Below are 26922 nucleotides of genomic sequence, written 5' to 3' on the forward strand. Positions count from 1 at the left end.
AGCTACTTAATTGTAGTTTTCTGGGCGCATGGTTTAATTGCTCCATACGTGATTTCTAGATAAAAGGCAATGTAAGTTTTCTGATATCACTTAACTGATGCTATATGAGATGTGTATTGTTATATATTTTTGTGGGCCATTTGGTAGAAAATAATGCAACTAAGGAAGAAGCCTCATAGACCCGTAAAATGGGAGCTTCCTATAACAAGAATATTCTAAAAAATGATCAGCATATACACGAGTTGGCATATTAAACCCACAGCTTCTCTTGAACACTAACTTTTGAATATTTAGCATGTTTGACTTCAGTGAAAGAGTTGATCTCACTTGGAATATTGAGTGTGGAGGAAGGGAAAGTGTGTTTTGAAAGTCTTCCACTTTCATGTTATACAAAAGCTACCTAGATTACCCTTTTGAAGTTACCTTCTCTTGAAAGCAGATCTGATGTCAATGTTTGGAGTAGTCCCAGTAGATTCTTTGAAAGGAAAGAAAACAATAAAATAAATACCCATTAAGAAGGCAGTTTTGTGTTCAGTTCCTTTCCAGGCTGTGGGGATTCTTCAGACGGAAGGAATGCCGGATGAAGGGGGGATGGCTCTCCTCCCAATGGCTGAGCTGGGGAGGCATCACACCTCATCCCCCCTCACACAGAATCAATGAAAGGACTTTAGGAGTTACCATATCCAGTTGTCATTCCACCTGTATGACCATTAGAGTCACCTAAGGAGCTTAAAAAATGTCAGCTTCTGGATCTCCCTGCTGGAGATTTTGATTCACCAGATCAGGGATGGGCTCCCAGAAATCCATATTCTGAAAACGCCCCTCAGGTGATTCTCAGAGATGCCTGGCCAGGTTGAAGAAGCAGTGGTCAGGACCAAATTCCCACTTAATACAGAAATCTCGACAGCACCACCACCCATGGTCACCCAGCCTCTGCTTGACAACTCTCAGACTGGGACCCTCACAACCTTCTGTTGTGTCTCTATATAGCTTTAAGGAAAGAGCTTGTGCTAATGTGAAGACAATATTCACCTTCTCTTAATTTCCACCTTTTGATTCTAATCTGCCTAAACACTTCTCAAGGACATGGATAATGGCCTTTTCCTTCTGTGTGACAGCCCTTCCCCTACTTACAATGGGTCATAAATGCCTGGCCTCCTTCATCTACACATTCAAGCTGAATGGGGGCATAGTTCCTGGATTCTTCAGTCTCCCAGTTACCCTACCTACTCCAGGAGGGATCCCAGTGGAGGTATGGTACCCATGGCCAAAGGCATTACTTCAAATGTGGAACAAGTAGCATGTTACAGAGAGTGGTATCACTTCCTAAACCTAGATCCTATAACACTTGTAACGCTCTGGTTTTAAATTACCTCAGCTTTGTCTTTTGTAGCTACATCACACTTTGGATTCATTTTAAGTTTATGATGTTTGCTGCCAAGTCAACTTTCCCTTTGTATACTTATCGAAGTATTGTCTTTTCCCCTATGTACATATATACCTTTAATTTATTCCTATTAAATTCACTCTTGGCAGTACACAGTAAACATATAGAAGAAGAACTTCCATATCTGACATCAGTCCTTATAAAAGAAATCCTCCCTTCTACCTGGGTATCCTGGCATCTTCATCCCATATTAACTTATCCCCAAACCTGAGTGGGAATAAGAGGACCAAACGAAACATTCAATAGCAGCAAAAAAAGTCATCGGCCCTTATCTGAGAGATTAAATAGCATGGATAGCATGGATAAGAGACATTTACAATAAATTCCTCCAAATTCTGTTTGTAAATTGTCTCATAACAATTTAATTCAGCAGGCTTGCTGAGACTACCACAATCAGAAACACACACAGTTTTAAAGGAAATTTTATTTCCAAAATCTCATACTAATAAATGGTCTTATTCTCCTCTATCCTCTCATACCTCATAAACATAAAAAAATTAAACTTATCCAGACTAGAAGTCTCTCTTACCATGTACTTCAAGATCGAAGGAACAGCTGTCGAACTTATCCTTATAGGTGACCTCGCATCTGTAGTTTCCGGCATAGTTCTCTTTAGCCTGGATGATCTGCATCTCAAATGTGTATACCTGCAATGAAATGTATCCGGACGTATTTCAGCCCTACCTTGCCGACAGAAAGAGGCCATCACATTGCAGTTATTTTCCCAGTTCCTCAGCATTGGCTTAAAGACGTGTCTGTATCTGGGGATTCTGGTACAATGTTCTCAGTATGGGGAGGGGTCAATGCAATGCTCTGAGCCCCTGGGGACAGCAGGGCAACCACATTAGAGTGTAAACACTAGGAATGGGAACTCCCAGCAGATGTTCTGGGACTGAAGTCTCTCAGAGATGAACCGAAAATGACCTTTACGCACACAGAGGAATGAGCTGGCTGAGCCCCTGCGGGCAGGAGGTCAGGGTCATACCCGACTGTGCCTTTCGAAGGTTTCCTTCAGCTGGAGGTGCTTCCCAGCTTTGCTGGCCAGGTCCATCCATTTCCCTTTGAACCATTTGATAGTGGGCTTTCTAAGAAGATCTTCGGCCTTGACTTTAGCTATAAAGGTGATATTTCCACCTAGGAAAAAAGCACAAGTAATTCAGACTGTGGTTTTAAAATTGCCATTTGTTTTGCTCTTGGATGGAAGGAGTTAGACAGGAATACACTGCATAACCTATGATGTTAATGGCACTGCTGGAATTGAACAATTAAAGGGCCCTGATTTTTTTTTTTTTTGAGTACCCTAGTTCTTAGGATACTCTAACTGCTTCTGCTTTTGAGGTTTATGGAGCAGAAAAAGAGCAATGGGGAAATCAGTGGAAATAATTTTTGTTTGGAATTCAAGCAAAAGTAATATGTATAAAATAACATATACAGGCATACCTCATTGTATTGCACTTTGCTTTATTGTACTTCAAAGATAGTTTTTCTTTTTTATTTAATTTCTGAATTTTATTTTATTTTTTATACAGCAGATTCTTATTAGTTATCTATTTTATACATATTAGTGTATATATGTCAATCCCCATCTCCCAATTCATCTCACCACTCCTCCACTTTCCCTCCTTGGTGTCCATACATTTGTTCTCTACATCTGTGTCTCTATTTCTGCCTTTCAAACCAGTTCATCTGTACCATTTTTCTAGATTCCACATATATGCATTAATATACGATATTTGTTTTTCTCTTTCTGATTTACTTCACTCTGTATGAGTCTCTATGCCCATCCACGTCTCTAAAAATGACCCAATTTCATTCCTTTTCATGGCTGAGTAATATTCCATTGTATATATGTACACCTCTTCTTTATCCATTCGTCTCTTGATGGGCATTTAGGTTGCTTCCATGACCTGGCTACTGTAAATAGTGCTACAATGAACATTGGGGTGCATGTGTCTTTTTGAATTATGGTTTTCTCTGGGTATATGCCCAGGAGTGGGATTGCTGAGTCATATTGTAATTCTATTTTTAGTTTTTTAAGGAACCTCCATACTGTTCTCCATAGTGGCTGTATCAATTTACATTCCCACCAACAGTGTGAGAGGGTTCCCTTATCTCCACACCCTCTCCAGCATCTGTTGTTTGTAGATTTTCTGATGCCCATTCTAACTGGTGTGAGGTGATACCTCATTGTAGTTTTGATTTGCATTTCTCTAATAATTAGTGATGTTGAGCAGCTTTTCATGTGGTTCTTGGCCATCTGTATGTCTTCTTTGGAGAAATGTCTATTTAGGTCTTCTGCCCATTTTTGGATTGGGTTGTTTGTTTCTTTAATATTGAGCTGCATGAGCTGTTTATATTATTCTGGAGATTAATCCTTTGTCTGTTGATTCGTTTGCAAATATTTTCTCCCATTCTGAGGGCTGTCTTTTCATCTTGTCTATTGTTTCCTTTGCTGTGCAAAAGCTCTGAAGGTTCATTAGGTCCCATTTGTTTATTTTTGCTTTTATTTCCATTACTCTAGGAGGTGGATCAAAAAAGATCTTGCTGTGATTTATGTCAAAGAGTTCTTCCTATCTTTTCCTCTAAGAGTTTTATAGTGTCCGGGCTTACAGTTAGGTCATGAATCCATTTTGAATTTATTTTTGTGTATGGTGTTAGGGAGTGTTCTAATTTCATTCTTTTACATGTAGCTGTCCAGTTTTCCCAGCACCACTTATTGAAGAGACTCTCTTTTCTCCATTGTACATCTTTGCCTCCTTTGTCATAGATTAGTTGACCATAGGTGTGTGGATTTATCTCTAGGCTTTCTATCTTGTTCCATTGATCTGTGTTTCTGTTTTTGTGCCAGTACCATATTGTCTAGATTACTGTAGCTTTGTAGTATAGTCTGAAGTCAGGGAGTCTGATTCCTCCAGCTCTGTTTTTTTCCCTCAGACTGCTTTGGCTATTCGGGGTCTTTTGTGTCTCCATACAAATTTTGAGATGATTTGCTCTAGTTCCATAAAAAATGTCATTGGTAATTTGATAGGGATTGCATTGAATCTGTAAATTGCTTTGGGTAGTACAGTCATTTTCACAATATTGAATCTTCCAATCTAAGAACATGGTATATCTCTCCATCTGTTGGTATCATCTTTAATTTCTTTCTCAGTTTCTTATAGTTTTCTGCATACAGATCTTTTGTTTCCCTAGGTAGGTTTATACCTAGGTATTTTATTATTTTTGTTGCAATGGTAAATGGGAGTGTTTCCATAATTTCTCTTTCAGATTTTTCATTTTTTTTTAGTGTATACGAATGCAAGAGATTTCTGTGCATTAATTTTGTATCCTGCAAATTTACCAAATTCATTCTTTAGCTCTATTACTTTTCTGGTGGCATTTTTAGGATTCTCTATGTATAGTATCATGTCATCTGCAAGCAGTGACAGTTTTACTTCTTCTTTTCCAATTTGTATTCCTTTTATTTCTTTTTCTTCTCTGATTGCCGTGGCTAGGACTTCCAAAACTATGTTGAATGATAGTGGTGAGAGTGGACATCCTTGTTTCGTTCCTGCTCTTAGAGGAAATGCTTTCAGTTTTTCACCATTGAGAATGATGTTTGCTGTGGGTTTGTCATATATGGCCTTTATTATGTTGAGGCAGGTTCCCTCTATGCCCACTTTCTGGAGAGTTTTTATCATAAATGGGTGTTGATTTTTTGTCAAAAGCTTTTTCTACATCTATTGAGATGATCATATGGTTTTTATTCTTCAGTTTATTAATATGGTGTACCACACTGATTGATTTGCATGTATTGAAGAATCCTTGCATCCCTGGGATACATCCCACTTGATCATGGTGTATGATCCTTTTAATGTGTTGTTGGATTCTTTTTGCTAGTATTTTGTTGAGGATTTTTGTATCTATATTCATCAGTCATATTAGTCTGTAATTTTCTTTTTTTCTGTTATTTTTCTCTGGTGTTGGTATCAGGGTGATGGTGGCCTCTTAGAATGAGTTTGGGAGTGTTCTTTCCTCTGCAATTTTCTGGAAGAGTTTGAGAAGGATGGGTGTTAGCTCTTCTCTAAATGTTTCATAGAATTCGCCTGTGAAGCCCTCTGGTCCTGGACTTTTGTTTGTTGGAAGATTTTTAATCACAGTCTCAATTTCACTACTTGTGATTCGTCTGTTCATATTTTCTGTTTCTTCCAGGTTCAGTCTTGGAAGGTTATACTTTTCTAAGAATTTCCTCCAGGCTGTCCATTTTATTGGCATAGAGTTGCTTGTAAGTAGTCTCTTAGGATGTTTTGTATTTCTGCGGTGTCTTTTGTAACTTCTCCTTTTTCATTTCTAATTTTATTGATTTGAGTCCTCTCCCTCTTTTTCGTGATGAGTCTGGATAATGGTTTATCAATTTTGTTTATCTTCTCAAAGAACTAGCTTTTAGTTTTATTGATCTTTGTTATTGTTTTCTTTGTTTCTACTTCATTTATTTCTGCTCTGATCTTTATGACTTCTTTCCTTCTGCTAACTTTGAGTTTTGTTTGTTCTTCTTTCTCTAGTTCCTGTAGGTGTAAGGTTAGATTATTTACTTGAGATTTTTCTTGTTTCTTGAGGTAGGCTTGTATAGCTATAAACTTCCCTCTTAGAACTGCTTTTGCTGCATCCCATAGGTTTTGGATTGTCGTGTTTTCGTTGACATTTGTCTCTAGGTATTTTTTGATTTCCTCTTTGATTTCTTCAGTGATCTCTTGGTTATTTAGTAACGTATTGTTTAGCCTCCATGTGTTTGTGTTTTTTATGTTTTTCCCCCTGTAATTCATTTCTAATCTCACAGCGTTGTGGTCAGAAAAGATACTTGATATGATTTCAATTTTCTTAAATTTACTGAGGCTTGATGTGTGACACAAGATGTGGTCTATCCTGGAGAATGTTCCGTGTGCAGTTGAGAAGAAAGTGTAATCTGCTGTTTTTGGATGGAACGTCCAATAAATATCAATTAAATCTATCTGGTCTGTTGTGTCATTTAAAGCTTCTGTTTCCTTATTTATTTTCATTTTGGATGATCTGTCCATTGGTGTAAGTGAGGTCTTAAAGTCCCCCACTATTATTGTGTTACTGTCGATTTCCTCTTTTATACCTGCTAGCAGTTGCCTTATGTATTGAGGCTCTCCTATGTTGTGTGCATACATATTTATATTTGTTATATCTTCTTCTTGGATTGATTCCTTGATCAGTATGTAGTTTCATTCCTTGTCTCTTGTAACATTCTTTATTTTAAAGTCTATTATATCTGTTACGAGTATTGCTACTCCAGCTTTCTTTTGAGTTCCATTTGCATGGAATATCTTTTTCCATTCCCTCACTTTCAGTCTGTATGTGTCCCTAGGTCTGAAGTGGGTCTCTTGTAGACAGCATATATATGGGTCTTGTTTTTGTATGCATTCAGCAAGCATGTGTCTTTTGGTTGGAGCATTTAATCCATTCACGTTTAAGGTAATTATCGATATGTATGTTCCTATGACCATTTTCTTAATTGTTTTGGGTTTGTTCTTATAGATCCTTTTCTTGTCTTGTGTTTCCCACTTAGAGAAGTTCCTTTAGCATTTGTTGTAGAGCTGGTTTGGTGGTGCTGAATTCTCTTAGCCTTTGCTTTTCTGTAAAGCTTTTGACTTCTCCATCGAATCTGAATGAGATCCTTGCCGGGTAGAGTAATCTTGGTTGTAGGTTCTTCCCTTTCATCACTTTAAGTATGTCATTCCACTCCCTTCTCGCTTGTAGAGTTTCTGCTGAGAAATCAGCTGTTAACCTTATGGGAGTTCCCTTGTATGTTATTTGTCGTTTTTCCCTTGCTGCTTTCAAGAATTTTTCTTTGCCTTTAATTTTTGTCAATTTGATTACTGTGTGTCTCAGCATGTTTCTCCTTGGGTTTATCCTGTATGGGACTCGCTGTGCTTCCTGGACTTGGGTGGCTATTTCCTTTCCCATGTTAGGGAAGTTTTCGACTATAATCTCTTCAAATATTTTCTCTGGTCCTTTCTCTCTCTCTTCTCCTTCTGGGACCCCTATAATGTGAATGTTGTTGCATTTAATGTTGTCCCAGAGGTCTCTTAGGCTGTCTTCATTTCTTTTCATTCTTTTTTCTTTATTCTGTTCCGCAGCAGTGAATTCCACCTTTCTGTCTTCCAGGTCACTTCTCCGTTCTTCTGCCCGTTTTTCTGCTATTGATTCCTTCTAGTGTAATTTTCATTTCAGTTATTGTATTGGTCATCTCTGTTTGTTTGTTCTTTAATTCTTCTAGGTCTTTGTTAAACATTTCTTGCGTCTTCTCAATCTTTTCCTCCATTCTTTTTCCGAGGTCCTGGATCATCTTCACTATCATTATTCTGAATTCTTTTTCTGGAAGGTTGCCTATCTCCACTCCATTTAGTTGTTTTTCTGGGGTTTTATCTTGTTCCTTCATCTGGTACATAACTCTCTGCCTTTTCATCTTGTCTATCTTACTGTGAATGTGGTTTTTTTTCCCACAGGCTGCAGGATTATAGTTTTTCTTGCTTCTGGTCTCTGCCCTCTGGTGGATGAGGCTATCTAAGAGGCTTGATGGGAGGGACTGGTGGTGGGTGGAGCTGACTGTTGCTCTGGTGGGCAGAGCTCAGTAAAACTTTAATCCACTTGACTGTTGATGGGTGGGGCTTGGTTCCCTCCCTGTTGGTTGCTTGGCCTGAGGCGACCCAACACTGGAGTCTACCGGGGCTCTTTGATGGGGCTAATGACAGATTCCGGGAGGGTGCATGCCAAGCAGTACTTCCGAGAACTTCTGCTGTCAGTGTCCTTGTCCCCACGCTGAGCCACAGCCACCTCCCCACCTCTGCAGGAGACCCTCCAACACTAGCTGGTAGGTGTGGTTCAGTCTCCCCTGGGGTCACTGCTCCTTCCCCTGGGTCCCGATGCGCACACTACTTTGTGTGTGCCCTCCAAGAGCAGAGTCTCTGTTTCCCCCAGTCCTGTCAAAGTCCTGCAATCAATTCCCACTAGGCTTCAAAGTCTGATTCTCTAGGAATTCTTCCTCCCATTGCTGGACCCCCAGGTTGGGAAGCCTCACGTGGGGCTCAGAACCTTCACTCCACTGGGTGGACTTCTGTGGTATAAGTGTTCTCCAATCTGTGAGTCACCCACCCAGCAGTTATGGGATTTGATTTTACTGTGATTTTACCTCTCCTACTGTCTCATTGTGGCTTCTCCTTTGTCTTTGCATGTGGGGTATCTTTTTTGGTGAGTTCCAGTGTCTTCCTGTCGATGATTGTCCAGTAGCTAGTTGTGATTCTGTTGTTCTCGCAAGAGGGAGTGAGAGCACGTCCTTCTACTCCACCAGCTTTTTGAGTTTATTTTTTCAACACTCCTGTTTGTATTGACTCATTAGACTCAAAGGATACCAGAATTGTAGCCCAGTTGCCCTCCTAGCATTTTGGTGTCTTGCAGAAACACAAGGGGAGCAAAAAGTTTCATTCACATGCAGTGTGCTTCTACATTCTACACCTGAAAGACGTAATTTTCAGACTGTAGTCAGCTGTGTGTTCATTTGCATATTTGGTGTCAAAGACTAGTTCTGATTACAGTATGTTCCTTATAAAAATTCATTTAGTTAAAATTCCTGGACCCCCTGGTCATTCTCTGGCTTACCACCTTGTTTATTTCCTTCATGGCACTTGTGATGTCTTTTGTGATGTTCTGGTTTTTTTTAGTTTTAGTTTCTTCTTGTTTGCTCCTCCCATTAATACTGTAAATTCTGATTGATCACATATTTTACTCAGTGTTCAGCACAGTGTCTAAAACAGGAGGTGTGTAATCGATATGTTTCAAATGAATATATCCAAAGTTGAGCCATCTGTCTGACCAGCTTTCTCTGAGATACTAAATGTAACGATCCAGCATGTCTGCAGATTTATAATCATCTTGTGGAACGAGGTGTGTTGAAATGGCAGCAAACACTGGTTCTGAGCTTTAAGATATACCAGGTACTGTTCAAAGTACTTCACAAGTAGTATTATTCCCATTTTACAGATGAGAAAACTGATTTGAACCTACCCTGGCTCCAGGGTCCCGCCACTCAACTACTACGTGTACGGGTTACTGAAATGAAAGCTGTCGCTCACTTTTTCAGGTTATAAAAAGCAGGGTTTAGTACATAATACAATAGAATACTTTTCAGCCATGAAAAGGAATGAAGTACTGATTCATGCCACAACTTGGACAGACCGTGAAAACATTATGCTAAGTGAAAGAAGCCAGACATAAAAGGTCATATATTATTGTGATTCCATTTATATTAAATATCCAGAATAGGGAAATTCTTAGAGACAGAGCAGATTAGTGGTTGCCAGGGGTTAGAGGGAGAATGAGGGATAACTCTCAATGGGATACAAGGTTTCTTTTTGGGGTGATGAACATATTTGGGAACTTGGCTGCACAACATTGAGTGTACTAATAGCTACTGATTATTCACTTTGAAATGGTTAATTTTATGTTATGTGAATTTCATCTTTATTTGAAAAAAAACACAGGATTTAATGCTTGGCACTCACCAACTTTCACTGTTCCACCTTGAGGCTTTTCCACGAACAGGGTGGACAGCTGATTGTTGGCAGTCTGCTTATCCTGGTCCTCCCCTGATGGTGATTCGCCAACAGACCATTCTAATGAGCAGAAAGGAGGAAAAGGATCATTCCAGGGCCAGGTTCTTCTTGGGCAGACTTACCTGGGTTTGTTGTTCTTGTCAATGCTGAAGCTTCTCTTTGTCTAATTAACCTGGATAAATATAACATCTTTCTTTCTATCCACCTCCCCGACAGCCATCAGTAGAGAGTGACAGATTCCCATTCTTACAGGGATATCTCTTCCACGATGGGATCAAGGAACATTTTCTAATTCCTAGAAATAGCAAAACTTTTCAGGAAGGTTGTTACTCTTTCCTGGCAGACAAGTTTCCTTTGTTTCCCAATCCTGCCTGTCCCCTGATAAATAATGGTGGGCAGGCTATGAAAGCAGTACTCTCATTGTTTTTCCAGGTGACTGGCTATAACGTCATGTCTATACAACATCTGAGTTGGAAAAGACTAAAGGGATGGATCAGTTTGCAGCTCAAGTGGGAAAGGTCAGACAAACAAGCCTGGCCTTGAATTTCTAGATGCCTCGCTGTTGTATGACTAGATAATTCTATTAGGGTTGTATAGATTCTTGAATTGTATATAGGGTTATATACAATTCTATTAGGTTGTATAGTTTGACAAGTAACAGATCATGACCTGCAGGCACAGATTTCAAGAATTCTAGGAGCGTCTTGAAAGGGAAGAAAAAAGCTAGAAAAACAGAAAGAAAAATAAACCCTTTGAGGCTTTCCCATGAAGACAGACAAGCTGGAAATGAACTTTATTTTGCATTTTCTAGTTTTCACTCCAGGTGCTTAGAAGGTATTAATCAGCAGTCAACTCCAATGAAGAGGGTAGGAGAGAGAACAGTAGAAAGTTCCCCTGTCTCTGAGAACTGAATGAAGAGAAGTTCCATTTTAGCCACTTAATAACTGGAAGAAAAATGCGTGGGTTGCCAACTCTCAACCTGTTAATGTTCCTTGAAAAGGAGAAAATGTAGATTTAGTTATTTTAGTTCCCATGTATCAACCATGCTTAGTATTCCTATTCATAGGCCATCATTTTCACGATGAAGTGAGGCAATGTAGTCACATGATTACACAATTTAAAAAAATACCCAAATTGATGTGAAAATGTTATGTTGTGTGTAATTGTAATGTTCATAGTAATAGCAAATAGTGGCCATTAATGTTTGGAACAAGAGGACAAAGATTTTTTTTGTTTTGTTCATTTCTATATCTGCGTCTGCAAAAATGCCTGGCCCATAAGACTCCCATAGCAGGATAATAGTAGGCCCTCAAACAAATTTGTTGAATGACTAAATGAACGACTAAATAAATAACCATCCAGAATTGTGGCTCCATGCAGAATTTGGAGGTGTTCTTTCAACTGTATGTAAATTTCCATAAAAATATGAATTATTATCTAATGTTGATACATCCCAGGAATGGTGATTTTAAAAGTCTCTTCATCTCTGTGTATTTGCCAAATGTTAAAAATGATAGTGATAATGAAACAAATGAACCTGTGGTATATGTGACCAGATTCCTGAATTTGTGTGTGTGTGTGTGTGTGTGTGTGTGTGTGTGTGTGTGTGTGTGTGTCATGCAAACTAACTGTTTCTCAATGCATTAGTTTTCTAGTCAGAGGAATGTAATAAGAGATTGCTATAAAAGCTACAAACTGAATAAAACCAAGATTAGAATCAAATACAGCTTCAAGAAATGAGGTCATTAGTGATTACTATATTAGGATGGGGTCGGGACGCCTTGCTTCTGGTGTGTGCTCACCTGAATCTTTTCTTTCCAGGGCCCGACTACCCGAACCTGAAAGGAAAGCGTGATCTGGATGATACAAGGGGTAGGGGGAGAAAATGGAGTGCTGACTTCAACCTTCTCAGATCCCCCAAATCCTGTCTCTTTCATGATGGGAGAAAAAAAAGCTAGAAGTTGGCTTGGATGGAAAATCAGTAGGGCTTTAATTTTGAAAACGTCTATAAAAAGTATGTGTTTTATTTAAAAAGTAACAATAAAATTTTTAAAAATCCAAATATCTAAAGAACAGGGGAAAAGAGTATATAGCTGGAAATGAAAGACATTTTTTTTTTTTTTTTTTTTTTTTTTTTTATGCGTTACGCGGGCCTCTCACTGTTGTGGCCTCTCCCGTTGCGGAGGACAGGCTCCGGACGCGCAGGCTCAGCGGCCACGGCTCACGGGCCCAGCCGCTCCGCGGCATGCGGGATCCTCCCAGACCGGGGCACGAACCCGTGTCCCCTGCATCGGCAGGCGGACTCTCAACCACTGCGCCACCAGGGAAGCCCCGAAAGACATTTTTGCCCCTAAAATTTATACCCAAGAGTTACTACTTTTATTTATTTCACAAAGAACCTAGGGGCAGGACAGGAATAAAGACACAAAGAAAGCCTCTTTTTAAAAAGTTTCTCATGTTAAAAAAAAGAAATTGCCATTAAAGCCAACATTTTCCCTGTTTGGCACTGGCAAGATCTGAGTCCCCTGCTCTGAGCGTTGTCTCATCAAGGTGCCCTGTCGGTTCATTATCTTTACTGTCAATTAGTAATAAATTACAGAGTGGGGAAAGGGGTTGGAGTCATCCTAACCTGGAGGCAGGGCACCAGGCGGGGAGGCTTCCTCTTCATCTGAAATAAGAAAGAGGAATAAAAAGTTAAGGAGAAAAGAACTTCATCCCGAGTATCCTGAGAAAAGAGAAATCTGCAAAAGAAGAGAAACTACACAAAACACTTAACTGATGACTAAGCCTTAGAAGACTTTCCACCTGAAAGATTAGACTTCAGTATTTAAGGCAAAAGAGAAAAATAAACAAGTAAAAGGGTGAGAGAGTTGGGTAATCCCAATGAAAGTAGCTTTAAAAATGGTACTCTATGCAAACGTTTTATATAATTGTAAGCTAGGAAAAAAAATTAATGCTAAAAATCTAACCCTGATGACATCAGCAATGGAGGTGGTTTTCGAGTTCTTATTTTGTAGCCAAAGTCACTGACAGCATAATTCATATACCACATTCATTTGGACACAGACATGAAAGCATATGTTTTTATGTAATTTGAGAACTCAATACCCCCAGAAAACCTTATAATTAATTCCCCTTCTATATTTAGGTGACAAAAGTCAACATTAACTAGTATAAATCAATTTGTCATACTTACTAAGTTCACCAATAATTACTACAGGGGCTTTATCTGTTTTTTCCCCAGATTATATTGGTGTTGGCCAATATAATTTGAAAAACACTTACCAATTTGTAAAATATTTACAAATATTTTATATATGTGTAAAATATTTACCCATTTGTAAAATTCAAAAGATGCCTTGTAGTGTTTGTGCAAAGACACTGAATATTCCCTTTTCTAAAATGTCTAAATTTCAAAGTGTCTTACATTTTAGATGCTTAAATAGGTATTTGGTGTTATCTGAACCTCTGCCTCTTCCCTCCCAAAGCATGAAGACTAGTGTTAGTGTAAATAATAATAATCTTTGTAGTTAAAATATTAGCATAATTACGGGTTTCAAAATGTGAACTTAAATGACTATATAAAATAGGATACAGAAAACAAATGCACATGACTGTTAATTAAAAAGTGCTCTAAAAATTTCTGACAAGAGGTAAAAGGGCACAGGCATAACCTATTAGTATATTTACAACATATATTATTTACTAGTCTGAAATTTCTTAAACTGTCAACCAGAGATATGTCTTGTTACTTTTTAACAAAATAACTAATGTAATATATAGAAAACCTTAACGTCATATCTTCAGAACCCAAGAGGTGATTCACTGGATACTGTGGGATTCGGGATTCTTCAGAGGAAGCTTTCTGTGGTCAAAGAAGCTTGCAAAACGCTAGGCTAAATAAAGTTAAATGCTTGTGTTTTATTGTATTGTTTGTGTGCTTTTACCGAAGGATATCTCAAAACCATCAGTGTGCTCGTGTGTGTTGGCACTGGGGATGGAGATAAGAAATGATACACTATTAACATTTCCCAAACTTAGTTCACATTTGAATCCTTTTCTCCTGGAATGTCCATGAACTTTCCACAAAATCTTGCATTTGGGGAAGTATAGGTATTTCTGAGCTCTTAGGGGAATTCTGTATTTCAGAAGACGGCTAAACAATTAAAATTTTACATAACCAAAAATAAAATACCTTGCAATTTTTCTATTTTATTTGCCATACATTTAATTCAGTATGTAGTATTTTATTCTTGACACCTATTTGAAGGCCTTTATTTACTAAACTATGTAAAGAATCTTGATCTAAAGTCCTGTAAAAATTCTTGAAAATGAAGTTTTAATACTCAACCACATCCTAGAAAGGAGCTTCCTTTGTTATATAGAAACTAGAAACTAGAACCATTTTTAGTCAGATGAACACTTCATTTTATACAGGTTTGGTGGTTGTTTCCTTTGTGCACAGTGCCTAATAAACCCTTGAGTTAATTGTTTAGAATGCAAAATGATTGGGAAAAGAGTGTTCTCACACGTTCATAAAACTAAAGTGAAAAGAGAAGCCATTTTTCAAGCAAACATTCGATGGGTGAGTAGTTTCAAAGTCCACTAAATGTTAAGACTATGTGGGGGACATACACAACTATTTTAGACTATTAAGACAACACATATGAAAGCAGTGCTTCAAAGTATCATAAAAGATACTCTAGATGATCCAACATTATTTCCAAACAGTAATTACTTCTCAGTGGGCAATATTTGAGTCATTGTACATGCATTTTCAAATTTACTGAAGTGCTAGAAAAATACAGTTGACGAGGGGCAACATTTATTGTTTCCCTTCTTTTAAATGTAGTTTTGGGAAGTTTCCTGGTGGCCTAGTGGTTAGGATTCTGGGCTTTCACTGCAGTGGCCTGGGTTCAATCCCTGGTCCGGGAACTGAGATCCTGCAAGCCGCACAGTACGCCCAAAATAAATAAATAAATACAAATTTTAAAAATAAATAGAAATAAAACAAAATGTTGATATTTAAATAAATACATAAATAAAAGTAGTTTTGGTCCTGCCATCCCCTTAGATTGGGAAATATAGCTAAGATGTTGGGATTCTGACCCCAAATACTTGAAAAGTTGCCTGGTTGAATTTGGTTGAGTTGGTTAAGAATGAGAGGTTTAATTGTTCTTATTTACCATAGAAAGGTTCTACTGCTAGGAGGGAAACTGAATATCCAAATCTTCTGGGTTATGCCTGATCCAACATCACATATATGAAAGGCATGGCATCATACAAAGAACATTTTCAAACAAAAAATAAAATATATGTCATATTTTCTTGTTTTCTATTTAAAAGTGACTATAGTGATGATGAAAACTTAAACATCTATTTTTGGCTCTTTAGAACACGGCCTACATGACACCACGGACCGAAAGCAACAGACCTACCTTCCCTAGCTATGTAGAAGGGAAATTTACCAAAATGTATCTTTAAGTCATGGGAAAATAGCATTTATAAAACCATAAAAATGATTCTTTCAACACAGAAGTTCCCAATGAAGAACACCTGGAAAGTAGGGAAAGAACTTGGTCTCATATTACAAGCCTGGAATTTTTCGGGGGGTCCACAGAAGGAAATCTGGAATGTGAGGGAGAGAACGCCAGAGACAGTGGAACGTATACATTCCTATAAATCTCCAAGCTCTCTTGGGCATAAAATAACTTCTACCTATGGCTGACTTAAATTGCCTTTTTAAATCAATTTTTAAAGTATACATACTTGGGACAATTGTTGAGATTTTAGAATAAAAGCATATAAAATTAAAATGTACTGTAAACAAACCTCAGTTAAATACTGATACAATACCTTGTTTGATGTAGACAAATTTATGAATTCCTCAAGCAATCAGTTGTAGTAAATATTGGCATATGTTACCAAAATAATAACAGCAACAAAAACAACCACATATAGAAGGCAATAACAAAAACAGCTAACATTAATTCAACATGCTGTGAGGCATTTGATTAATTTATCATATTTTCTGAATGAGAAGACACATGTCTCCATGCTTTGGTGCTTCTGAAGTCAGGATTCATCTTACCATAAATACGTTTATTTAATGAGTTTTTTTTCTCCCCCAAATCTATTAAATCAATGTTGTATTTTATAATCGTTGTGTTTTAAAATTGTGAAGTACAGTGATATTAATTTTTAACAAAGTTCATTACAAAGAAATCATGTAGCTGGAATACACAGGTAAAGCAGAGACATTTTAGTAGATGGTTGATTGTCTGATACCTAAAGGTAAAATGGCACAAAAATATTTTAGCATGCTAGTAAGAAGCACCAAGATAAAGATATTGCAGATGTAAAGGGACCTAAATGAAGAAAAAACTTAATCATTCTTTTAATTAAAAAAAATCATAGCATGTAGGAGAAGTTCGCTGGAAATTCTGCTGATTCACTTCCTCATCTGACAACCACATTCATGACAAAAGAATGTTCATCTCAAATTATGAGATCGTTAATACACACAGGGTTCATTCGTGATAGTTTGTGGCAATGTTAGTGATGATGCCTGGGAAAAGAAAGTAAGTTTTTACTTCCATTGCAACAATTACTAAGGGCAGTAATTTTTCTGGAAGGAAAATAAAAAGAGGCAGTAACTATCCCAATTGGGCTTACCCAAAAATATACCGACTGTAAACTGATAAATTACAAAATTAAAAATCAAAAATTGGGACTTCCCTGGTGGCACAGTGGTGAAGAATCCACCTGCCAGTGCAGGGGACACGGGTTTGAGCCCTGGTCCCGGAAGATCCACATGCCATGGAGGAACTAAGCCCGCACACCACAACTACAGAGCCTGCGCTCTAGAGCCCGCCAAGCCACAAATACTGAGCCTGCACGCCTAGAGCCGGTGCTCCACAACAAGAGAAGCCCCCGCTTGCCGCAACTAGAGAAAGCCCATACGCAGCAACAAAGACACAACGCGACCAAAAATAAAAAAATCAATTAATTTAAAAAAAGTCATCTTTAAAAATAAGTAAAAAAGAAAATCAAAATTTATGTATCAGAATTTAGGCATTAAAATGAGCACTGATCTTCAGAGTATTCTCTGATTCTAATGCCGCTAGTACACATGTAACCACTACTAGGACCAGTTTTGAAACATCCCACAGGGCTAATTGTTAAGGCACAGAAGAGATTCAGTCTCATTATCCTATGTTCACACATATGGTGTTGGTTGATCAAAAAAAAAGGTATGATCCCACTTGAGCACCCACATTATTCTCCACCCATGGCCCTCCATGACAATTGTCTGCTTCCAAAGCTGAAATGCACTGCTGATGGTTGCTCTCTACTCTAAAGTTCCCTAAAGTTGGCTCTAGGAGGGCAGGACCCAGCACCCAGACCTGCCCCTGGCATTTAGCCAACACTCAGTGAATACTTGAGATGAATAAATGAACATCAGAATAGAAGGCAGACCTTTGGCTCCATTGAGGGTATAGAAAATTCTCTATACTTAGCTTTCCATTGAATTGCTACCTGTGATTATTCTGGAAGAATTCTAAGCCACAGCAGCATTATTTTTTCAAGGACATTATCTCTCAGTATGATCGCTCTGAAAGGGATTTGCATATCTAAATTCTCATGTTGCTGTTTGGTTAAACCCATTTCTTTATTGTCATCTCTGTCATTTCAACTCCAAGACAAAGTGGGCAGTATTAGAGAACAGGATACCTGGATGGACAAGTCCAGAGGCAAACGAGCAAATAAACAAACAATAAACCCCTTCCTGAGAAATCAACTGTTTACCAGAAACTCTCAGTAAGTGTGAAAAGTTGGCAAATCTAACCACAAACACTACTTGTAAGATAGATATCAGAACCAAACAACATTCTGCGGCTACAAAAAAATTTTCAGAACATTTCCAGCCTGTCACAGAATGATTCAATCTGGGAAAGATATTAAGGCTGCATGGCTATGCATGATGTTCTTAAAAGTGAGAGTCTTGGAGCTATTAATTGAATATATGTCAACTAATTCGATAGGGCACTAACTGAAGTGCTGAAAATGTTCTATCCAGCCGTGACCATTTTCAATAGCATTAAGTGAGCTGATCTTACAATACACAGCACTGGCATCCCATTCCAAACATTATGACTAAGAGGTATGCATGGGATGTGCAACCCTCCTGCCCAGCAAATGGAAATGAAAATCTATCTAGATTACCACTGTCTGTATGATGAGCAGCTAAGCCAGCATGGAAATTCAACTGACCATTCATTCTACAGGTATTTATTAGGAGATCACCATATGCAGCTCTCTGCCAGCTGCTGGAAGAAATGAAATAAGGAGCCCAAAGAGTGTTAAGGCACAGTGCCTGACCCTCACAAAGCTTATAACGTGTTAGGAAAAGGTGTGAAACATTAATATGGGATTAAGTGAAGGGAAGGGTGATTTCATGACAGAAGCGATCAGTCCAAGAAAAAGCAGGAGGAAGAAAGGGAAGTGAAAGTGTGTTAGGATGGTCAGGGGAAAGATGCACAAAGGAGTGACACTTGACTTGAATGGTTCTGTAAATTTCTTTTTCTTTCTTTCTTCTTCTTTTTTCCTTATACATTAATTTTCCTTTCAAAAAAAAACACAATTAGATAGACTGAGGGTTGGGGGAGGGTGGAGGACAGGGATTCTAGTGTAAGCTGGAGGGCAGCTCTGTTGCACCTGTCAATCTTGTTTATGCTGATTAAGAATTCTTTCTCAACCAGGGCTATTCATAATAGCAATGATTACTGTGTCTACTTTTCACTTGGGTATTTTCTTTGAAACTTCCCTGTCCTTGATGAAAGTAAGTAATGGTTGAAGGGGATTGTATATTTAGAAATAACTTCCACCACCTACCTTCTTTATTTAGGGATGTCACTTTCTATCCTAAATTGATTTGCTTTCTAGGCATGTAGAACAAATACATACATGGCAGTTTATGTACCTGGGCACATGACTGCATGTGGCCATGACCTTGTTTCACTTCTGCAAATGTCAGGAAAAAAATGCTACTAATTTCAGGATGACTTTCTTGGTCATCTGACCTTGCTCTTTCATCATATCGTGTTCTGTGTAAGGAAAAGGGTTTTTGTTGATTGGTAGACTGGTTGGTTGGTTGATTTTAACTTACAAAAAGCCATTTTCGCATTTAAGCATACAAATATAATATGATTTTCAGATTAAGGGTCAGGCGCAGGCTTTGTTTAAACTTTTGACAGTTTGCCTTCTGGGATTACATCGTCTGCTCTGTTTGGTTGAGCCTTACAGCCTGGTCCAAGCGCCTTTCCAAATTTGGAAACAGAGGTGTATGCCATCAGCCTTGTAAAGAAGAATGTTGTAATGACTTCAGCCAGGATGTCCAAACCTCCTTGAACCCATCTCATGGAAGGAGTTCTAGGAGTTTGCACTGTTTGCATTCCATATGCAAATAACCTTCAGACTGTGGCCCATGTGGCCAGGATTAGCATTCATGTTACTATTCACGGAGCCACTGAAGGTCAAGGACAGAGTAAGTATACTAACACTATGTGTTCATTTATGAGAGCTGTAAATTCAAGTTAGCTGAGGAAAAGTGGTCCAATGTACTGAAAAAAAAAAGTATTTTACTAATATATAGAAGACAAAAATATCATAGGAATTAGTTAATGAAATATGACATAGTAAGAACAAAGAGATACTTAACGCTTTTGAGTGGTGTCCAGAAAAAAAGAGAAAGGTCTTATTGTAGTCAAGAAATAATGGGTTATTCCAGAATCTAAACTATGTTACTCAGTGCACAAATAAAAAATAAATTTTTTAAATGATGATACAAACATACAAAGCAAAACTGTCAGGTCTACCTCTGTGAAAACTTTCTTCTATAGAAGACTACTGCTCCTTTACTTAAGACAATGGTCAGTAGTGACAATGACTTCCTCCATGGGGAGACAAAGGAATTAGTATTTCATGGATCCATAAAAAGTATATGATAAAGGTTATTCATTTTCTAAAACTGGACTACCTCCATATAAGTGAAAATAGAATAACAGGACAGAACCAAATGTTTCCAATTCAATACGGAATAACGTGATGTTTGCTTAAATTATATTGTCCCTCTATATAAATCATTATATAAATCTCCATGAACACAAATGTTACAAAATGAGATGCTAGTTTTCAAAATTACTAGTGAAACCTGGAACCGTTTACACAGTAACATGAAAACATTAAATTAAAAAAAATCTGGGTAATTAAGATAATTTTCCAAATTGGTGTAATCCCAAGAAGACCAGACACATCTTTTCCTTCACATGCACATGGGAACTTGGAAACTACAAATAAATTTGCTGGCATCTCAACAACTGCTTGTGATATTTTTATCATTGTTGTTTTTCTTTTAAAAATGTAATGAAAACTGATCAAAGCACCATTCGTCATTATGCTGATTGGGTTATGCAGATAAGATGCAAAGGAAGACCTCTAATACACACTGATTGAAGATAATGCAGAGGAATTCTATGGGCCTCCATGGCAATCATTACTGAGCTCTTTCTGCTTCTAACTTTGGTGAATTCAGCCTCACTTTCCCTCCCTCCAACTCACCTTTTGCTGGTGAAGTTCCGGCCTGCTTCTCTTTATTTGGTTCTGTGTGGAAAGTACAAACACATTTTTAAAAGTATCTTAAAGAAAGCATTTCATTGTGTGATGAGCAACAGGGGTGGAGGTGGGGAGAGAGGAAATTAATAACAGAACAGAGCACAAATGATGCTATATGCTCCTTTATTATGCTACACGTGAATTACAAATTGGGGAATTATAATGTAGAGTCACGTTAAACTTAATAAAAGTAGTTAACAAATCTGATCATTTTGGGGAAAAGTATACATGGAAACACGTAACAGATTTTGTTAAAATAGCTTAGCTATGCTGGGAACATATTATAACATGCTGGTATGGAAATAGTATAAAATATAGATCACTTCATTTTAGATCCCAACAAGGGACTTCTTTTTTTAAACTCATTCTTTTTTTTTCATTTATTTATTTATTTATGGCTGCGTTGGGTCTTCATTGCTGCACATGGGCTTTTCTCTAGTTGCGGTGAGCGGGGGCTACTTTTCTTTGGGGTGCGCAGGCTTCTCATTGCGGTGGCTTCTCTTGTTGCGGTGCGTGGGCTTTAGGTGCACGGGCTTCAGTAGTTGTGGCTCAGTAGCTCTAGAGCGCAGGCTCAGCAGTTGTGGCGCACGGGCTTAGTTGCTCCGCAGCATGTGGGATCTTCCCGGACCGGGGCTCGAACCCGTGTGCCCTGCATTGGCAGGCAGATTCTTAACTGCTGTGCCACCAGGGAAACCCTAACATCTGAATCTTAATGAACTAATATGGATAATTTTAGCAGACTTTGGAAGAAGACTTGTTTTAGGAACAGGAGGTCAGTATTGTATAATGAATATGAAACGTGGCGTAACAAGGGAAACTTTATAGTGGCCCAATGATAGCTGCTGATCTGAAGAGCAGAAGGGAAAGGTTATGTCAGTAATGGCCTGCAGGGTCTCAGTGACCTCAGTGCTGGCAAAAAATAAATCTGTATGTGCAAGGAGAAAACACACCAAAGAAGTTCCTAAGAAGAATGTCACACATCTTACATGGGTTTGAAAGAAAACTAAACTGGAACTTGTCCCTGTTTGAACGAACATGGCACTGAGCCTGTTTCATTTATTTTAACACACAACAGTACTCTTCTTTACTATGGAAGGATTTTGAGTGTGTGAATCTAGTATTCTTAGCTGGACGGAGGGGATTCCTCTGAGCAGTTAGATTTCTCAAACTGCCCTCCCGAAAATAATCTCTAAAGCAGAAGAGCGTCATATCCTTTTATGAATTTCCAGGCAAAAATACCAGCAACTGAAGCCTTATTCAATTCCTGCTTTCACCCAGGCTGGACTGATCTATGGTGACCTCCTAGCCCTTGGCTTCACACCACATTGTCAATTCAACTAACCTGCATTAAGTCACATACCGCCTTGTGAGGTTCTTACGGTGGTGTCTGATGTTTCAATATTGTGTTTGTATCTTACTTAATTGTTCTCTGGGCTGTATTTCATTTCCTACTTGGCTGTAAGCAAACTGAATACAGGGAAATATTTCCTACTTAGAATTCCTCGACTACATCTGGTAGAGTACGTTTGCATCTAGCTATCAATAAGTATCTGATAGGTAGCTCTGTATCCTTCTGAAGGGTTAGAGTAGAGGTGTAGACATGGTAAATATCCTGTGAATAATACTTGAATGGATGCCAGTTTCTCATCTTGTTTAGGAGGAAGAGTGACGAGAGAGGGCACTTTGGTGCCTTCGTGGGAAAATGCATGTAATTTTGGTTGCCCCCACCCGGGGGGCTGAGCAGACAAATGATTCTGGAGATTCCACTTGGGCTTGCCATTCTTTTTTTAAATTTCTGGCTGCATTGGGTCTTCATTGCTGCATGCAGGCTTTCTCTAGTTGCGGCGGGCAGGGGCTGCTCTTCGTTGCGGTGCGTGGGCTTCTCATTGCGGTGGCTTCTCTTGTTGTGGAGCACAGGCTCTAGGCATGCAGGCTTCAGTAGGTGCATCACACGGGCTCAGTAGTTGCGGCACATGGACCCTAGAGCACGTGGGCTTCAGTATTTGTGGCACGCGGGCTCAGTAGTTGTGGCATGCGGGCTCAGTAGTTGTGGCGCACGGGTTTAGTTGCTCCGCAGCATGTGGGATCTTCCTGGACCAGGGCTCAAACCCGTGTCCCCTGCATTGGCAGGCAGATTCTTAACCACTGCACCACCAGGGAAGTCCTGGGCTTGCCATTCTTCTAATCCTGTTCTCTTCCTTAGGTGTTGGTGGATATAAAAGCAGGCTTTACCTGTCGTGTTGCTGGGCACTACCTCTACCTGCCAAGGAGTTCACTGGAACTCTTTATTGCTTGCTTTTCTTTTGCCCCCTGCTGGACAACAGGGTACAAGGACTGGAGAAGTTATCGCTGATGTTCAGCCTTGGAGGCCACCAAACCTTCCTGGAAACTCCCCTAGGAGTTTCTGGAGGTGCTTGATGGTGACATAGTTCAAGTAAGGAAAGGGCCGCTCATCTTCCAGGACTGAGGTAGGATCACCCCACTCTCACAAGAAAGATGTGGGCTTTGTTTGCCTTTAGTTATGTGTGAAAAATCACCGTGAATCCTTCAGCCCCTTGGAGACTCAGCCTCCACAATGCTAAAGCATGGGCGTAACAACAACTTTGGCATAACTTCAAAGGTCTTATAAGTATATGACGTGCCATCCAAGTCAGATTAACATAAGAAAGTTATATAAACACAAGGTATGGTTATTATTACAAACCTATAAGAACTGTGGTCATCCAACTTCTCCATGGGAGTTGGGTTAAAGTTCACAGCCTCAATGGAGGCCAACTCATGCTGGGATGGATGTTCTGTATTTGCGGCCCAAACATATAAGGCCATGTTTTTACTCACCTTCCCGGGGTGGAGCTGGTGCTGGGGCCAGCACTTCATTTTCTAGAAATGTAAAGAGTAATGGAAGTGTTAGTCTCATTTATACTGAGAAAAGATTTTTTCCACAGCCCCAGGCTCTGTTCATCTCCAGGCAGCCATCTTCTCTGCACTGACGAGAAGAAAAGCATCAACTCAAGACACACTGCCTTTTGGTGTATGGTGTGAGGTGAGGATCTAAATGTGGTTTGAAGATATGTGGACTTCCAGGAGGGGCAGAGTTTAGTGACGGACAGAACGCAGGTAAAATGGGCGTGCAGACGTCTTTCCACTTAGTTATCCCCTCCGGCAGCAGGCAGGGCATTTAATGGCATTGAGCCTGTTTCCCTTCTCTGGAAAAATGGACACAACACCTATCTCATATGCATAGGGCTGCTGTGAGGACGAAATGAGACACAGTGAGTACCAAGCACGTCCCCTAGAGCCTAAGGTGCTCTGTAAATGAGACCCCACTTTCCCCAGAGTGCAAGGACAGGACAGCATCTCTGACACCATTCTGCCCTCATGAGACATACTTTCTAAATGACAATGAGACCAAAGTCCTCTGGCTTTGCAGCGTTTCCTTTTATTACAAAGGCAAATCACTGTTCAGAACCACTATGCTGTTCTGTGAAACAGAATCAACCCCCTTCACAGTCACAGTCATTTCTGGAAGTTTGTATGCCTGGAGCAGATTTTCGCCTACACTTATGCAAAGGTTTCAGAGCTCTGGTTTTGAGGTTTTTATCCTAGGCTTTGGATATCCAGGATTATAGAGCAGTCTGGTGGTAAAGTCTGTCAAAGAAACTTCTTTTAAAGAATATACTATGTCCAAGTAGCTAAAGGCATATCCTATGACCAACGGGCATAGAATTTCCCCTGCTGAATCCCCATGGATGCCCAGAACAGGGACTTAGTGATGGGTATGTGAGCCAGCTGCTACTACTCCAGGGCAGGAAGAGGCAGTTATTCAAGGTGATCTTTTTGTGTGTGTGTGGTACGCGGGCCTCTCACTGTTGTGGCCTCTCCCGCCACGGAGCACAGGCTCTGGGCGCGCAGCCTCAGCGGCCATGGCTCACGGGCGCAGCCGCTCCGCGGCATGTGGGATCTTCCCGGACCGGAGCACGAACCTGTGTCCCCTGCATCGGCAGGCGGACTCTCAACCACTGCGCCACCAGGGAAGCCCTGAAGGTGATCTTTTTAAAAATATTTTGTTTGATAAGTAAATATCAAAGAAAAGTTTTTGTAGTAATAGACACACTGTGGGATCCCAGGAGTTTTATCTTTGTCCGATCTAGGATTTCCACATTTTTTCCACAAGTGACTCTTTCCAAGCAAAGAGGACAATACCTCACAAACAAGTAGTTTGGCCTGAGAGTGATCACTGCGCAGGCCAAGTGCCCCGCTTTAGTCTAGGCAGGCTGGGAGGAAGACAGAAGAGTAGCCTGCACTGCAGTAGCGATCAGGGGAGGAGTGATGCAGGGCTGCCAGGAAACAGCAATGTCTTCTTTCATCACTAATTTTTTGTGCTGGGTACAAATTCCAATTTATTGTTTAAAAATACATGATCACCGTATTTTCACTCAGATGATCATAAACAAGTATTTACGATTTACTAATGTGGGGGGGGAATCTAACCAAAGGAGAAAAGACGTATCACCTAACAGACAGGCAGAAGATAATGTGGTCAGTGTGATGTGGTTTGAAGATACGGTGATAGCACAAGTGTCCCGGAGATGGCACACCAGAAACTTTCGTTTCTTTGCCACGTCATGAAAGGATCTTTCCTGCCAGTGTCAACCAGGAGACGAAACCCTCTGTCAAAGCATTTTATTTTCAGAGATTTGAGTGCAGCAATGGAGATCTCATATTGACCTCTTGGCTTTGGGTGAGCTGGGACTACACACAGGTATCAGAATACCGCGAGCAAGGAGCCTATTTCTATCTTTTGACACTCTATCTTTTGGACTTGGCCATTGTCATCCAATGTCCATGGACATCTCCTGGTTCCTTTAAGACAAGTTTCTCTGCCTTCCAGTCTCTTTTCCCACAGCTGCAGGTGTACTTATGCCACCACTGTGTTTCATCCTGTTATTCTACCCAAGAGGGTCCCTGTTACCTACTAGGTTAGGTCCACACTCTCCAGGTTAAGGGTCAAAGCCATTGTTGACAGGCACCTCCTGCCTCTCCCTCTTCTAGTGACCCCAGTGGCTCCTGTTCTAGCGTTGGTTTCTCTGTTCACCTTCTGACCTTCCTGCCACTGAGAAGAGTGGTGATCTTCTCCCCAGCAGACCTTCTGTTTTTTCCTCTACATGTGATTGTGTCCGACAGATCTAGGTTCAAATCCTGACACTACACCTTACGAGTTGTGTAATTGGGAACAACTCCTTGATCTCTGTCAATCTTGGTGTCCTCATCTGTGAAATAAGGATAACAAGATAAACGACCTCTTAGGGTGCTAATCCTATGTAAAATGCATAGCACAGTTCCTGGCATGTAGGATAGAGCTCTATAATTTACAGCAATAACTAGTACCATTATTAGTCTTTGGCAATCTTGGTCTGTCTTCTTGACATTTCTCTTAAGACTCTCAGAGCTGATTATTCCATTCTGTTCCCGTGCTTTATCCTGGAGGCATTCTGGGCCACCTCACGATACACTATTTATTTCCTAATTATTTTAAAAGTATTTTCCAGTTGTCTCCATATATTTGTATGTCTTGTCCCTCCCAACTAAACAAAAACACAGATCTTTCATTCCTTTCCTGTCCCCCTGGTACTTCCTCTAACTGCTGAAACCATATTAAATGGGAAATGAATTGACAGAAAAGAATTACGAAGGGTTTCTTTGGTGTCTGTGTGTGAGCTATCAAATTGGCTATTCTTCCCCAGCATCTTTGGAAACAAAGGCTCATTTTGTAAGGGAAGCTGAGGTTGCTTAAAATCCTGTTTTGGAAAAAAAGGCCAAGGGTGAATTCTAATCAAATGAATAAAAGAGAACCTCGCTGGACACTGAAACTGTAAAGTGCCCTGAATGTGAATTCTTCATTTCCATGGTGTCTATAGCCCTAGTGTTCTATGTAACAAATCAGACCAAAATGAGAATTTAAAGGGCTTAGTTCCACTTCCAACGAATCCACAGAACATCCGTCATTAACAGTCAACTGTATCAGATAGTCAGAACTACAGAAACATGATAGGGTATTAATGCTGCTACATTTCTAGGAGAGCTGCGACAAATACAAGTAGGCAAATGCCTGCCTGCCTGCCTGGTGAAGAGGCAGAGCCACAACTTTTCCTTCTTAAAATCATAGAATCGCCATTATTTGACAGCCAG

At 39.6% G+C, this 26922-nt stretch overlaps 1 protein-coding gene across 5 annotated transcripts in view; it reads right to left on the bottom strand.

Annotated features, from left to right (window-relative positions):
• MYBPC1 (myosin binding protein C1) overlaps positions 1 to 26922 on the bottom strand; it is a 94889-nt gene that overhangs the window by 53980 nt on the left and 13987 nt on the right. For 3 of the 5 annotated variants that reach the window (XM_032645513.1, XM_032645511.1, XM_032645509.1), the window contains exons 2-7: positions 23572 to 23613; positions 20680 to 20721; positions 10009 to 10119; positions 2433 to 2581; positions 1977 to 2094; positions 424 to 475 (exon numbers count right to left, since the gene is read on the bottom strand). In XM_032645513.1, coding sequence (XP_032501404.1) covers positions 424 to 475; positions 1977 to 2094; positions 2433 to 2581; positions 10009 to 10119; positions 20680 to 20721; positions 23572 to 23613 — 514 coding nt within the window. Of the gene's footprint in view, positions 1 to 423; positions 476 to 1976; positions 2095 to 2432; positions 2582 to 10008; positions 10120 to 11861; positions 11898 to 12688; positions 12728 to 20679; positions 20722 to 23571; positions 23614 to 26922 lie in introns of all 5 variants that reach the window. The other 2 variants (XM_032645510.1, XM_032645512.1) reach the window with 2 other exon arrangements.

Source organism: Phocoena sinus, chromosome 10 (genome assembly GCF_008692025.1).
Source record: "Phocoena sinus isolate mPhoSin1 chromosome 10, mPhoSin1.pri, whole genome shotgun sequence".
Lineage (NCBI taxonomy): Eukaryota > Metazoa > Chordata > Mammalia > Artiodactyla > Phocoenidae > Phocoena > Phocoena sinus.